Source organism: Lampris incognitus, chromosome 20 (assembly GCF_029633865.1).
Source record: "Lampris incognitus isolate fLamInc1 chromosome 20, fLamInc1.hap2, whole genome shotgun sequence".
NCBI lineage: Eukaryota > Metazoa > Chordata > Actinopteri > Lampriformes > Lampridae > Lampris > Lampris incognitus.
In genome coordinates, this window is record NC_079230.1 from 29,651,122 (window position 1) to 29,664,231 (window position 13,110).

At 54.2% G+C, this 13,110-nt stretch overlaps 1 protein-coding gene across 1 annotated transcript in view; it reads right to left on the bottom strand.

The window, feature by feature from the left end:
* pde5ab (phosphodiesterase 5A, cGMP-specific, b) overlaps window positions 1–12,858 on the bottom strand; it is a 45,979-nt gene extending 33,121 nt beyond the window's left edge. Inside the window, exons 1-3 of the mRNA XM_056300225.1 lie at window positions 12,570–12,858; window positions 9,201–9,732; window positions 4,413–4,586 (exon numbers count right to left, since the gene is read on the bottom strand). Of these exons, the coding sequence (XP_056156200.1) occupies window positions 4,413–4,586; window positions 9,201–9,732; window positions 12,570–12,667 (804 nt within the window). The 5' untranslated portion in view covers window positions 12,668–12,858. The remainder of the gene's footprint in view (window positions 1–4,412; window positions 4,587–9,200; window positions 9,733–12,569) is intronic.
* Window positions 12,859–13,110: the final 252 nt, after the last annotated feature.

Sequence of the window (13,110 nt, forward strand, 5' to 3'; positions counted from 1 at the left end):
GCTTGCTCTCCTTCCAGAAGGCTTTTAACACACTTCTGTTTTCAATGAAAACAATGGCTCTGATGATGCTAAGCACACAGGACAATAGATGACACCTAGAAGGTCAAACGGGGCGTGGGCCAGAGAACAGCCGCAGCCAGAGAGCAGCCCCGACCAGAGAACAGCCCCGGCCAGAGAGCAGCCCCGACCAGAGAGCAGCCCCGACCAGAGAGCAGCCCAGGCCAGAGAACTGCCCCGACCAGAGAGCAGCCCCGACCAGAGAACAGCCCCGACCAGAGAGCAGCCCCGACCAGAGAGCAGCCACAGCCAGAGAGCAGCCCTGACCAGAGAACAGCCCAGACTAGAGAGCTGCCCCGACCAGAGAGCAGCCCCGACCAGAGAGCAGCCCCGACGGGAGAGCAGCCCTGACCAGAAAACAGCCCTGACCAGAGAGCAGCCACAGCCAGAGAGCAGCCCTGACCAGAGAACAGCCCAGACTAGAGAACAGCCCTGACCAGAGAACAGCCCAGACTAGAGAGCAGCCCTGACCAGAGAACAGCCCAGACTAGAGAGCAGCCCCGACCAGAGAGCAGCCCCGACCAGAGAGCAGCCCTGACCAGAGAACAGCCCAGACTAGAGAGCAGCCCTGACCAGAGAACAGCCCAGACTAGAGAGCAGCCCCGACCAGAGAGCAGCCCCGACCAGAGAGCAGCCCTGACCAGAGAACAGCCCAGACTAGAGAGCAGCCCCGACCAGAGAACAGCCCAGACTAGAGAGCAGCCCCGACCAGAGAACAGCCCAGACTAGAGAACAGCCACAGCCAGAGAGCAGCCCTGACCAGAGAGCTGCCCAGACTAGAGAGCAGCCCCGACCAGAGAGCAGCCCCGACCAGAGAGCAGCCCTGACCAGAGAACAGCCCGGACCAGAGAGCAGCCCCGACCAGAGAACAGCCCCGACCAGAGAGCAGCCCTGACCAGAGAACAGCCCAGACTAGAGAGCAGCCCCGACCAGAGAACAGCCCAGACTAGAGAGCAGCCCCGACCAGAGAACAGCCAGACTAGAGAACAGCCACAGCCAGAGAGCAGCCCTGACCAGAGAGCTGCCCAGACTAGAGAGCAGCCCCGACCAGAGAGCAGCCCCGACCAGAGAGCAGCCCTGACCAGAGAACAGCCCAGACCAGAGAGCAGCCCTGACCAGAGAACAGCCCAGACTAGAGAGCAGCCCTGACCAGAGAACAGCCCAGACTAGAGAGCAGCCCCGACCAGAGAGCAGCCCCGACCAGAGAGCAGCCCTGACCAGAGAACAGCCCAGACTAGAGAGCAGCCCCGACCAGAGAACAGCCCAGACTAGAGAGCAGCCCCGACCAGAGAACAGCCCAGACTAGAGAACAGCCACAGCCAGAGAGCAGCCCTGACCAGAGAGCTGCCCAGACTAGAGAGCAGCCCCGACCAGAGAGCAGCCCCGACCAGAGAGCAGCCCTGACCAGAGAACAGCCCAGACCAGAGAGCAGCCCCGACCAGAGAGCAGCCCCGACCAGAGAGCAGCCCTGACCAGAGAACAGCCCAGACTAGAGAGCAGCCCCGACCAGAGAACAGCCCAGACTAGAGAGCAGCCCCGACCAGAGAACAGCCCAGACTAGAGAACAGCCACAGCCAGAGAGCAGCCTGACCAGAGAGCTGCCCAGACTAGAGAGCAGCCCCGACCAGAGAGCAGCCCCGACCAGAGAGCAGCCCTGACCAGAGAACAGCCCAGACCAGAGAGCAGCCCCGACCAGAGAACAGCCCCGACCAGAGAGCAGCCCTGACCAGAGAACAGCCACAGCCAGAGAGCAGCCCTGACCAGAGAACAGCCCAGACTAGAGAACAGCCACAGCCAGAGAGCAGCCCTGACCAGAGAGCTGCCCAGACTAGAGAGCAGCCCCGACCAGAGAACAGCCCCGACCAGAGAGCAGCCCGAACCAGAGAATAGCCCCGACCAGAGAGCAGCCCAGGCCAGAGAGCAGCCCAGGCCAGAGAGCTGCCCCGACCAGAGAGCTGCCCCGACCAGAGAGCAGCCGCAGCCAGAGAACTGCCCCGACCAGAGAGCAGCCCCGACCAGAGAGCTGCCCCGACCAGAGAGCAGCCGCAGCCAGAGAACAGCCCCGACCAGAGAGCTGCCCCGACCAGAGAACAGCCACAGCCAGAGAGCAGCCCTGACCAGAGAACAGCCCAGACTAGAGAGCAGCCCAGGCCAGAGAACAGCCCCGACCAGAGAGCTGCCCAGACTAGAGAGCAGCCCCGACCAGAGAGCAGCCCGAACCAGAGAATAGCCCCGACCAGAGAGCAGCCACAGCCAGAGAGCAGCCCTGACCAGAGAATAGCCCCGACCAGAGAGCAGCCCCGACCAGAGAGGACTGGACACACGTTCATCTGATCATCTCGTCTCACTGCTTATTCTGCTCCCTGCAGAACTCAGTGTGTGTGTGTGTGTGTGTGTGTGTGTTTCTCTTAGTGTAATGCAAGCATGCGCACACGCACACACACACTCACTTAACGTTATTGATGTAACCACACACAGAGCCACACAGATGCGTGTAATTAGAACCACACATTCGCTCCCACTTTCTTGTTTTTGCTCACCGCTTCTCTCTCTCTCTCTCTCTCTCTCTCTCTCTCTCTCTCTCTCTCTCTCTCTCTCTCTCTCTCTCTCTGTCCTCTACTTCCCTCCCTCCTTCTCTTCCCCCTCTCCCTCCCTCCCCCCTCTCTCTCCCTCTATCTCTCTCCCCTCCTTCTCTCTCTCCCCCTGCCTCCCTCTCTCTCGCTCTTTTTTCTCTCTCTCTCTCCCTCCCTCTCTCTCTCCCCTCCTTCGCTCGCTCTTCCTCTCCCCCCTCTCTCTCCTTCTCTCCCTCTCTCCCCCCTCTTTCTCTCCCTCACAAACACACACACACAGTAAGACTGCACGTGTCTCTTCTTGAAGGGTGTATTGTTTTGTTCCAGAAGTCTGTCTTGTTGTAAACACCATCATGTCATTTCCTCTTTCCTCCAATCAAGACACACACACACACACACACACACACACGTGCAACAAACACGAACACGCAGACACACAAAAAGTACTAACACACAGGCACACACACACACACGCACACTAACACACACAATTACTGTCATCAGTACAGTGATTGGGTGTAGCAGCAGGCGGTGGTCAGGCAGCAGCAGGGTACCAGCAGACCGGGGGTGAGTTCAGGGACAAGTCACAACCAACTTCGTGTCTGCGGGGTAGGACGTAGGAATTTGAACTAGCAACAATGGACAAGTCTCAATAGTTGCTTCAACTGTTTTTTCTTCCTGCCACACTGAATAATAAGAACGGTGAGATGCTGTGACAGCTGCACCCAGCCCTCTGCAGCTGCACCCAGCCCTCTGCAGCTGCAGCCGGCAGAGACTGTGTGCAGTCGTGTGTGTGTCTGTGTGTGTGTGTGTGGGGGGGGGGGGTGGAGGTGGGGGGGGCATTAAAAGAAACAACAGTTTCTCTCATTGATTGAGCCGCAACGTGATCTGTGATGAAACCTGATCACCTGGCGGCTCAGTAGCTGAAGCGATGCGGTGACGTCATCAGAGCCTCAGCTCCACCCCCACACAAGCCTGCATGAAGCTCTTAACAGCGTGTAGGAGCGTGCACACGGTTGTGTGTGTGTGTATGCGCGCGCGCATACGTGCATGCATGCGTGCGTGTGTGTGTGTGTGTGTGGTTTCACTCTCGTGTGTGTACGTGTGCGTGCATACATGCATGCATGATGTGTGTGTTTTTTTTGCTGTTTTTGTTTTTTTTGTGTGTATGTGTGTGTGTATTGTGTGTTAGTGTGTGTGTGCGCGCGTGTGGTTTTGCTGTCACGTGTGTGTATATGTATCAGTGTGTGTGTGTGTGCACGTGTGTGTCAGTATGTGTTTGTCAGCGTGTGTGTGTGTGTGCACACGTGTGGTTTTGCTCTTGCACGTGTGTGTGTGTGTGTGTGTGTGTGTGTGTAGCCAAATTGTCCTGCGGAGTGGTTTGACCTAGTTGCCCTTCTCTTGAATCCCCCCTCACCAACACCAGTGCACCTTAGACTACATGCATTTGTGTGTGTGCGTGTGCATGTGAGCGCGCACGCGCACGCGTGCTCTGTCAGCAGAGAGTCATCACAGACGTCCCAACACAAACATTGGCCGTCTCAGCACACATGGGCACGCGTCCACACCTAAATTAAAGACACACACAGTGTTTACACGTTCAAGCACACATACCCACACACAGACGACTGACCACGTGTAGGCGTTCAAAGCAGGGTTGTAATCCTCAACATCTCAGTCGCAGCGTCACACAGCCGCGCCGCGGCCAGCACCTGACGATGGAGTCCACGAAGCCACAAACTAAACAAGCATAACACAAAACCGTGGAAGACACACCGACCTCACCTCATACGCGTTCTTGATGTTGAGGGCTTGGCCTGTGGCGGCCACGTGGCCCACAATGCCCTTGTTCCAGTCAAGGCGGATGCAGCTATTGGAGGATTCCTCAAGCGTCGAACCCTCGGCCACGTCGAACAGACGGCTGACCAGGAACTTGGTGTTGGAGCTGTCCTCACCTACCTGTCGAGAGACACACGGGAGGAGAACCTGTCACACATCTGACCAGAGCATCTTCTACACAGAGGAGCATCTCCTACACTGACGGGCATCTCCTACACTGACGAGCATCTTCTACACTTACGAGCATCTTCTACACTTACGAGAATCTCCTACACTGACGAGCATCTCCTACACTGACGAGCATCTTCTACACTTACGAGAATCTCCTACACACACGAGCATCTTCTACATTGACGAGCATCTTCTACACTGACGAGAATCTTCTACACAGACGAGGACCTCCTACACAGATGAGAATCTCCTAAACAGAGAGCATCTTCTACAGAAACGAGCATCTTCTACACTGACGAGAATCTTCTACACAGACGAGGACCTCCTACACAGATGAGAATCTCCTAAACAGACGAGCATCTTCTACAGAAACGAGCATCTTCTACACTGACGAGCATCCTCTACACTGACGAGCATCTTCTACACTGACGAGCATCCTCTACACTGACGAGCATCTTCTACACAGACAAGGATCTTCTACACAGATGAGAATCTCCTACACTGACGAGCATCTTCTACAGAAACGAGCATCTTCTACACTGACGAGCATCCTCTACACTGACGAGCATCTTCTACACTGACGAGCATCTTCTACACTGACGAGCATCCTCTACACTGACGAGCATCTTCTACACAGACAAGAATCTTCTACACAGACGAGGACCTCCTACACAGACGAGAATCTTCTACACAGAGGAGCATCTTCTACACAGACAAGAATCTTCTACACAGACGAGGACCTCCTACACAGATGAGAATCTCCTACACTGACGAGCATCTTCTACAGAAACGAGCATCTTCTACACTGACGAGCATCTTCTACACAAACGAGAATCTTCTACACAGACAAGAATCTTCTACACAGACGAGGACCTCCTACACAGACGAGTATCTTCTACAGAAACGAGCATCTTCTACACAGAGGAGCATCTCCTACACTGACGAGCATCTTCTACAGAAACGAGCATCTTCTACACTGACGAGCATCTTCTACACAGAGGAGCATCTTCTACACAGACAAGAATATTCTACACAGACGAGGACCTCCTACACAGATGAGAATCTCCTACACAGACGAGCATCTTCTACAGAAACGAGCATCTCCTACGCTGACGAGCATCTCCTACACTGACGAGCGTCTTCTACACACACGAGCATCTCCTACACTGACGAGCACCTCCTACACACACAAGCGTCTCCTACACTGACGAGCATCTCCTACACTGACAAGCATCTTCTACACTGACGAGCATCTCCTACACTGACGAGAATCTCCTACACTGACGAGCATTTCCTACACTGACGAGCATCTTCTACACTGACGAGCATCTTCTACACAGACGAGCATCTTCTACACTGACGAGCATCTCCTACACTGACGAGCATCTTCTACACTGACGAGCATCTTCTACGCAGAGGAGCATCTTCTACACTGACGAGCATCTTCTACACTGACGAGCATCTTATACACAGACGAGGACCTCCTACACAGATGAGAATCTCCTACACAGACGAGCATCTCCTACGCTGACGAGCATCTTCTACACTGAAGAGCATCTTCTACACTGACGAGCATCTCCTACACAGACGAGCATCTCCTACGCTGACGAGCATCTTCTACATTGACGAGCATCTTATACACAGACGAGGACCTCCTACACAGATGAGAATCTCCAACACAGACGAGCATCTTCTACACTGACCAGCATCTTCTACACTTACGAGAATCTCCTACACTGACGAGCATCTCCTACACTGACGAGCATCTTCTACACTTACGAGAATCTCCTACACACACGAGCATCTTCTACATTGACGAGCATCTTCTACACTGACGAGAATCTTCTACACAGACGAGGACCTCCTACACAGATGAGAATCTCCTAAACAGAGAGCATCTTCTACAGAAACGAGCATCTTCTACACTGACGAGAATCTTCTACACAGACGAGGACCTCCTACACAGATGAGAATCTCCTAAACAGACGAGCATCTTCTACAGAAACGAGCATCTTCTACACTGACGAGCATCCTCTACACTGACGAGCATCTTCTACACTGACGAGCATCCTCTACACTGACGAGCATCTTCTACACAGACAAGGATCTTCTACACAGATGAGAATCTCCTACACTGACGAGCATCTTCTACAGAAACGCGCATCTTCTACACTGACGAGCATCCTCTACACTGACGAGCATCTTCTACACTGACGAGCATCTTCTACACTGACGAGCATCCTCTACACTGACGAGCATCTTCTACACAGACAAGAATCTTCTACACAGACGAGGACCTCCTACACAGACGAGAATCTTCTACACAGAGGAGCATCTTCTACACAGACAAGAATCTTCTACACAGACGAGGACCTCCTACACAGATGAGAATCTCCTACACTGACGAGCATCTTCTACAGAAACGAGCATCTTCTACACTGACGAGCATCTTCTACACAAACGAGAATCTTCTACACAGACAAGAATCTTCTACACAGACGAGGACCTCCTACACAGACGAGTATCTTCTACAGAAACGAGCATCTTCTACACAGAGGAGCATCTCCTACACTGACGAGCATCTTCTACAGAAACGAGCATCTTCTACACTGACGAGCATCTTCTACACAGAGGAGCATCTTCTACACAGACAAGAATATTCTACACAGACGAGGACCTCCTACACAGATGAGAATCTCCTACACAGACGAGCATCTTCTACAGAAACGAGCATCTCCTACGCTGACGAGCATCTCCTACACTGACGAGCGTCTTCTACACACACGAGCATCTCCTACACTGACGAGCACCTCCTACACACACAAGCGTCTCCTACACTGACGAGCATCTCCTACACTGACAAGCATCTTCTACACTGACGAGCATCTCCTACACTGACGAGAATCTCCTACACTGACGAGCATCTCCTACACTGACGAGCATCTTCTACACTGACGAGCATCTCCTACACTGACGAGCATCTTCTACACTGACGAGCATCTTCTACACAGACGAGCATCTTCTACACTGACGAGCATCTCCTACACTGACGAGCATCTTCTACACTGACGAGCATCTTCTACGCAGAGGAGCATCTTCTACACTGACGAGCATCTTCTACGCAGAGGAGCATCTTCTACACTGACGAGCATCTTCTACACTGACGAGCATCTTATACACAGACGAGGACCTCCTACACAGATGAGAATCTCCTACACAGACGAGCATCTCCTACGCTGACGAGCATCTTCTACACTGAAGAGCATCTTCTACACTGACGAGCATCTCCTACACTGACGAGCATCTTCTACATTGACGAGCATCTTATACACAGACGAGGACCTCCTACACAGATGAGAATCTCCTACACAGACGAGCATCTTCTACACTGACCAGCATCTTCTACAGAAACGAGCATCTTCTACACTGACGAGCATCTCCTACAATGACGAGCATCTTCTACACAGACAAGAATCTTCTACACACACGAGCATCTTCTACACACACGAGCATCTCCTACACTGACGAGCATATTCTACACTGACGAGCATCTTCTACACAGACGAGCATCTTCTACACTGACGAGCATCTCCTACACTGACGAGCATCTTCTACACTGACGAGCATCTTCTACACACACGAGCATCTTCTACACTGACGAGCATCTCCTACACCGACGAGCATCTCCTACACAGGCGGGCTTTACGACACACGTTTATCTAAATGAAGCGCTTATCAGGACTACATGCTAAGGGAGGACAAAGGCCAAAGGGAGAAAAGAGGAGTTCTGCACACGAGAAGACTATTTCCTGACCATGTTTCGATCCCGGTCCCCAAATTTAAACATCTGACCTCTGGCGACAGACAGCGTATGACAGATACTGGGCACGGGACCACTGCTGGCCTGAACTGTACAGCGGGTCTAAAGGGAACACCAGCACCAGGGAACCATGCACATAATTCAAATGAGGCGCTAGGACTTTTTCCGCCCTTTTTCTCCCTAATTGTACCGGGCCAATTACCCCACGCTTCCGAACCGTCCCGGTCGCTGCCCCACCCCCTCTGCCGATCCGGGGAGGGCTGCAGACTACCACATGCCTCCTCCCATACATGTGGAGTCGCCAGCCGCTTCTTTTCACCTGACAGTGAGGAGTTTCACCAGGGGGACGTAGCGCGTGGGAGGGTCACGCTATTCCCCCCCAGTTCCCCCAGGTGCCCCGACCGACCAGAGGAGGCGCTAGTGCAGCGATCAGGACACATATCCACATCTGACCTCCCACCCGCAGACACGGCCAATTGTGTCTGTAGGGACGTCCGACCAAGCCGGCGGTAACACGGGGATTCGAACCGGCGATCCCCGTGTTGGTAGGCAACAGAATAGAGCGCTACGCCACCCCGGAAACCCCCTGTTAAAAAAGTTTGTCGTTAAGTGGCCACGTTCGTGCGGTTACTTAAAAACATTGGCAGCCATTTCACATCTGGTACCCGACCATGATCCCCCCCGTCCCACCGTCCCCCCATGATCCCCACCCCCCCACCCCCAATATTCCCATTCTCACACACCAGAAACAGGGAGTATCGGTCGGCGGCGATCAGCTCGTTGATGTGCAGGAAGATCTTGTGGCAGAGCGCGGTCACGTCCAGGTGGCTGGACACGTCCTTGACCAGCTCCAGCAGCCTGGTGCAGCGGTCCCCCCCGCCAGCCCGACCCGTCCTGCCGCCGCCGCCTCCGTCGCTGCCCTCCCCCATCACCTGAGCACGGACAGGCACGGGCTCCCGATCGGCGTCGCTCAGGAAGGTCAGCGAGCCCTCGGAGTCCTTCACCACGATGGGCCGGAGAGGCCGGTCAAACTCGGACGCGGAGATCTTGCGGGTGGGGGTGCCAGGCACCGGGCTGGGGGCCGTGGCCGGGGAAGGGCAGCGGCCGTCGAGGGCGGACGAGAGGATGGCGGAGGCGGCGGCGGAGGCGGCGGAGGTGGGCGAGGCGGATGTGTCCACGGGATGCTGGTGGGTGCGCTGCAGGGGGGCCGCTTCCTTGGAGGCAGACGGCTGAATGGTGTGGACGCGCTCAGCGAACCAGGCGTTCACCATCTCCCTGTCGGCAAGGAGAGGAAACGACATCAGCTTTCACGAGACAGCGGGACGCACGGGGAAGCCTGGTCCCGGGGCGTCACGTGAACAGGAGAGGGGGAGGTATGAGGCAGCGAGCACACAGGGAAACGGGAGGAACAGGAAACGGAACAGCATGCCACACTTCCCACCACGTCACGGTGCGTGCTGTGTGTGGGGAATGTGAAGGGCTAACATGCCGAGGATACTTCTGAGTGTCAACAAAAACTTCCCTGGAATTCTGCAGGATCTCTTTGGTTACATTTCACTGTCAGTTCACATGACCCACGCTTAAAACCCATGTACACAAACAGACTCGCGCAGCGTGCATCCTGGTTGTCGTGTTTTCTCTCTCGGCAGCCGAGGGCTCTGCTCTGGGTTCACCTGAACACGCTTCGGTGGACAGCCAGACTGCAAAATGCACACACAGCTGACCAGAGGCTGCAGCCAGAGACAATGGACACACAACAGGCTGCCGTGCGCGCGCGCGCGCGCGCGCGGATGCATAACCCTTGTGTTGCCCACACATTCTGTAACACCGCCCTTGTCATAATGAGGACGTTTAATGGAGGCGGGTCATTTATGACACACCCCATTTAACCTCTAAATGGAAGCGATCTAATTTAATTTTAAACCCCGAATCTATTTGTGCACGAAGAAACAAGCTGTCAATCATCCCGAAGCGTGTGACTCTCCGGGCTGCCCCTCTGCACAGTGCGTAGCAGTGGACACCCCTCGCTTTTATTTCAACCCCTGTCCTACTAGTGTTACTAAAGTAGAGGTTTACTATTAGTAGTAGTAGTATTATTGCTTAAGGTACTGCATAGGTGTAAATTTTTAACTTTTTAGCACGAGATAGCACGCGCGTAGCCTAAGAAAGTAGCAGAAATGTGCAGAAAGTAGGTTTTGTCTTCGGGTCAACCACGACCCGAAGACAGTTTCGGTACCCTGGTGGTGTTCAGCTGTCATGGCAATATGAACAAAACCAGTGTTTGACTTTGTCTAATGTTGGGTCACTGTAGGGAAAGTCATCACATTTCAGGCTGAAAAAGGAGCATTTGGAGTCTTTTGTCTGCTGTTAAACACTCTTATGGACCTTTTGACCGTAAGACAACAGAAGGTGTGTGTGCGTGTGCGTGTGCGTGTGCGTTCAATATGGCAACTTAGTATGGGAATAGTTAAGCATGTATGAACTCCGAGTGAAGCGTGCATGCACCCCGTGCATGCACGCGCATGCACGTGCGTGTGAGCACGTCTCAATCACGGCCTTCTGGGGTGAGCCGAAGCAAGTTCAGACCCAGATCCGTCTCCCATTGAGCACCTCTCCCCGTGGGGTGAGCCCTAATGTACTGCAGGGAGGTGCAGCCGGATCAATGCATCTGCGAGAAAAGCCTTGCAGCCGGTGGTACCGCCGAGTGGTACCGCCTGTGTGTGTTGGAGCCCAGCAACTTCACTTGGCCTTCATACTGTGCTCCTAATGGCACGGGAGGGGAAAACAGTGTGCAGAAATCATCCGGAGCTTCAGACAATGTGCCTGCAGCTTTGATGGAAAATTCTGGGAGATACATAGATGGGCTGGAAAAGATCGTTTTGCCATTAGGGCATGGAAAGAAAAGCGGGTTCGCCCTGATAGTTTAAGTGGATAAATGGGTCTGAGTGGTAGCCTACTTTGCTAAAATAAAAACAGGCTCAGATACGCCCCTTGCAAAAGAGGAGCCGCTCAACACGGTGGGCCTCCCCTAAAACACAGCCGGGTATAACGTCAGCGCGTCAGATCGCAATGTACACGTATCAGACATGCACTGGGGGCATGGTGTAATTCCAACAGGGGGAGTTGATCATGAATGGGGGGGGGGTTCAATATTTTTACAATGCACATTTTTTTGTATTGCAATATTAAAGAATAATAAAGGGGTTACATGATTTCAACAGATGAATGCAGCTTTACACGTGCAAAGCTCCGTCTGCGCATAATGCACATCCTGGCGACCATTTGAGAGGGGAAGGAAGGCAGCCTTATTTGTCCAACAAGCATCATTATTGTCATTATTATTATTACTTGTCAGAGATGCTCTACTTGCTTTCGAGAGTAGACACAAAAAAAGCGAGCTTGTTAGATTTCCCATCATCCAGTGGGCCAAAAGTTTCCTCCTGACGCGACTGACGGTCCGGTTTGTCCCTGACTGCTGCGCACGTGCACGGTGGGGGGGGGGGTCCACACTAGACATGCATGTGGGTGCAAGATGAGGGGCGATTCTACGCCGAATGAGAAAACATTAGTAAAGTCGGCGGTGGCAACAGTAGATGTGTGCGGGGAGGGGGTGGAAAACCGTCCTGCAGGACCTTCTCACGGCGCGCAGTGATAATTGAGCAGAATGGCCGGCGGCAATAAAAGTTAATGATTAAAAGTGCCTTGCTAAATTCAACGTGCACGGTGACCGATCGCCCAGTCGATAGCGGAGTGCAGCCAGGGTTCATCCGGAGAGAGAGAGAGAGAGAGAGAGAGAGAGAGAGAGAGAGAGAGAGAGAGAGAGAGAGAGAGAGAGAGAGAGAGAGAGAGAGAGAGAGAGAGTCCCGCAGAAACGCCGCCGAGAGCCATTTTGTGCCGACGCCTGCCGCAAAATACAAGCTCGCGAATCCCAAAGCGGCGCAGGAGGCGACCTGTGCGCAAACGACCCGACTTTTACGAGGACGGGTCCGCAGCCGATACTTCGGCTGGCGTGCGCGCGCACGCGCGCACGCACACCCCCGGTGACAACGGCGGGGCAGCAGTGGCTGGGTGGCGGTCTGAAACGCGGTGCGTGAAGGAGTCGAGTCTGTTACCTGGAAGCCTTCCGGATGAAGTAGGAGTGCGTAAAGTCCAAGTGGTCGTCCAGCCACGCTTCCATCCTGTCGCCCTCGGGGGGGAAGTGGTCCTCCATGGCGAAGACGAGACGTCAGAACTCGTCAGATGCGCGTCGACGCTCAGACCGGTGACGGACGGAGGTGCCCGGACGCTCAGACCGGTGACGGTCCGGACGCCATGTTCGCGGACGGCGCGCGGACTGAGACGCGGTGCTTGCCGAGCGCTTCCTACACGGGCAGCGTCGGCGTAACAACGTCGCCCCCTTGATCCCTTGACTCCTGGTCGCTCCAGTCTCCGTCTTTATGTCGGCTCTCTCTCGCTCCCTCTCTTCCCCCGTCTCTCTCTCTCTCTCTCTCTCTCTCTCTCTCTCTCTCTCTCTCTCTCTCTCTCTCTCTCTCTCTCTCTCTCTCTCTCTCTCTCTCTCTCTCTCCCCCTCTCTGAGCATCACTCGTCACTCTGGCGAGCAGCCCCTCGGTATGAAGCCTCCTCTCGGGCAATAAAACCCAGGAAGATGAACGT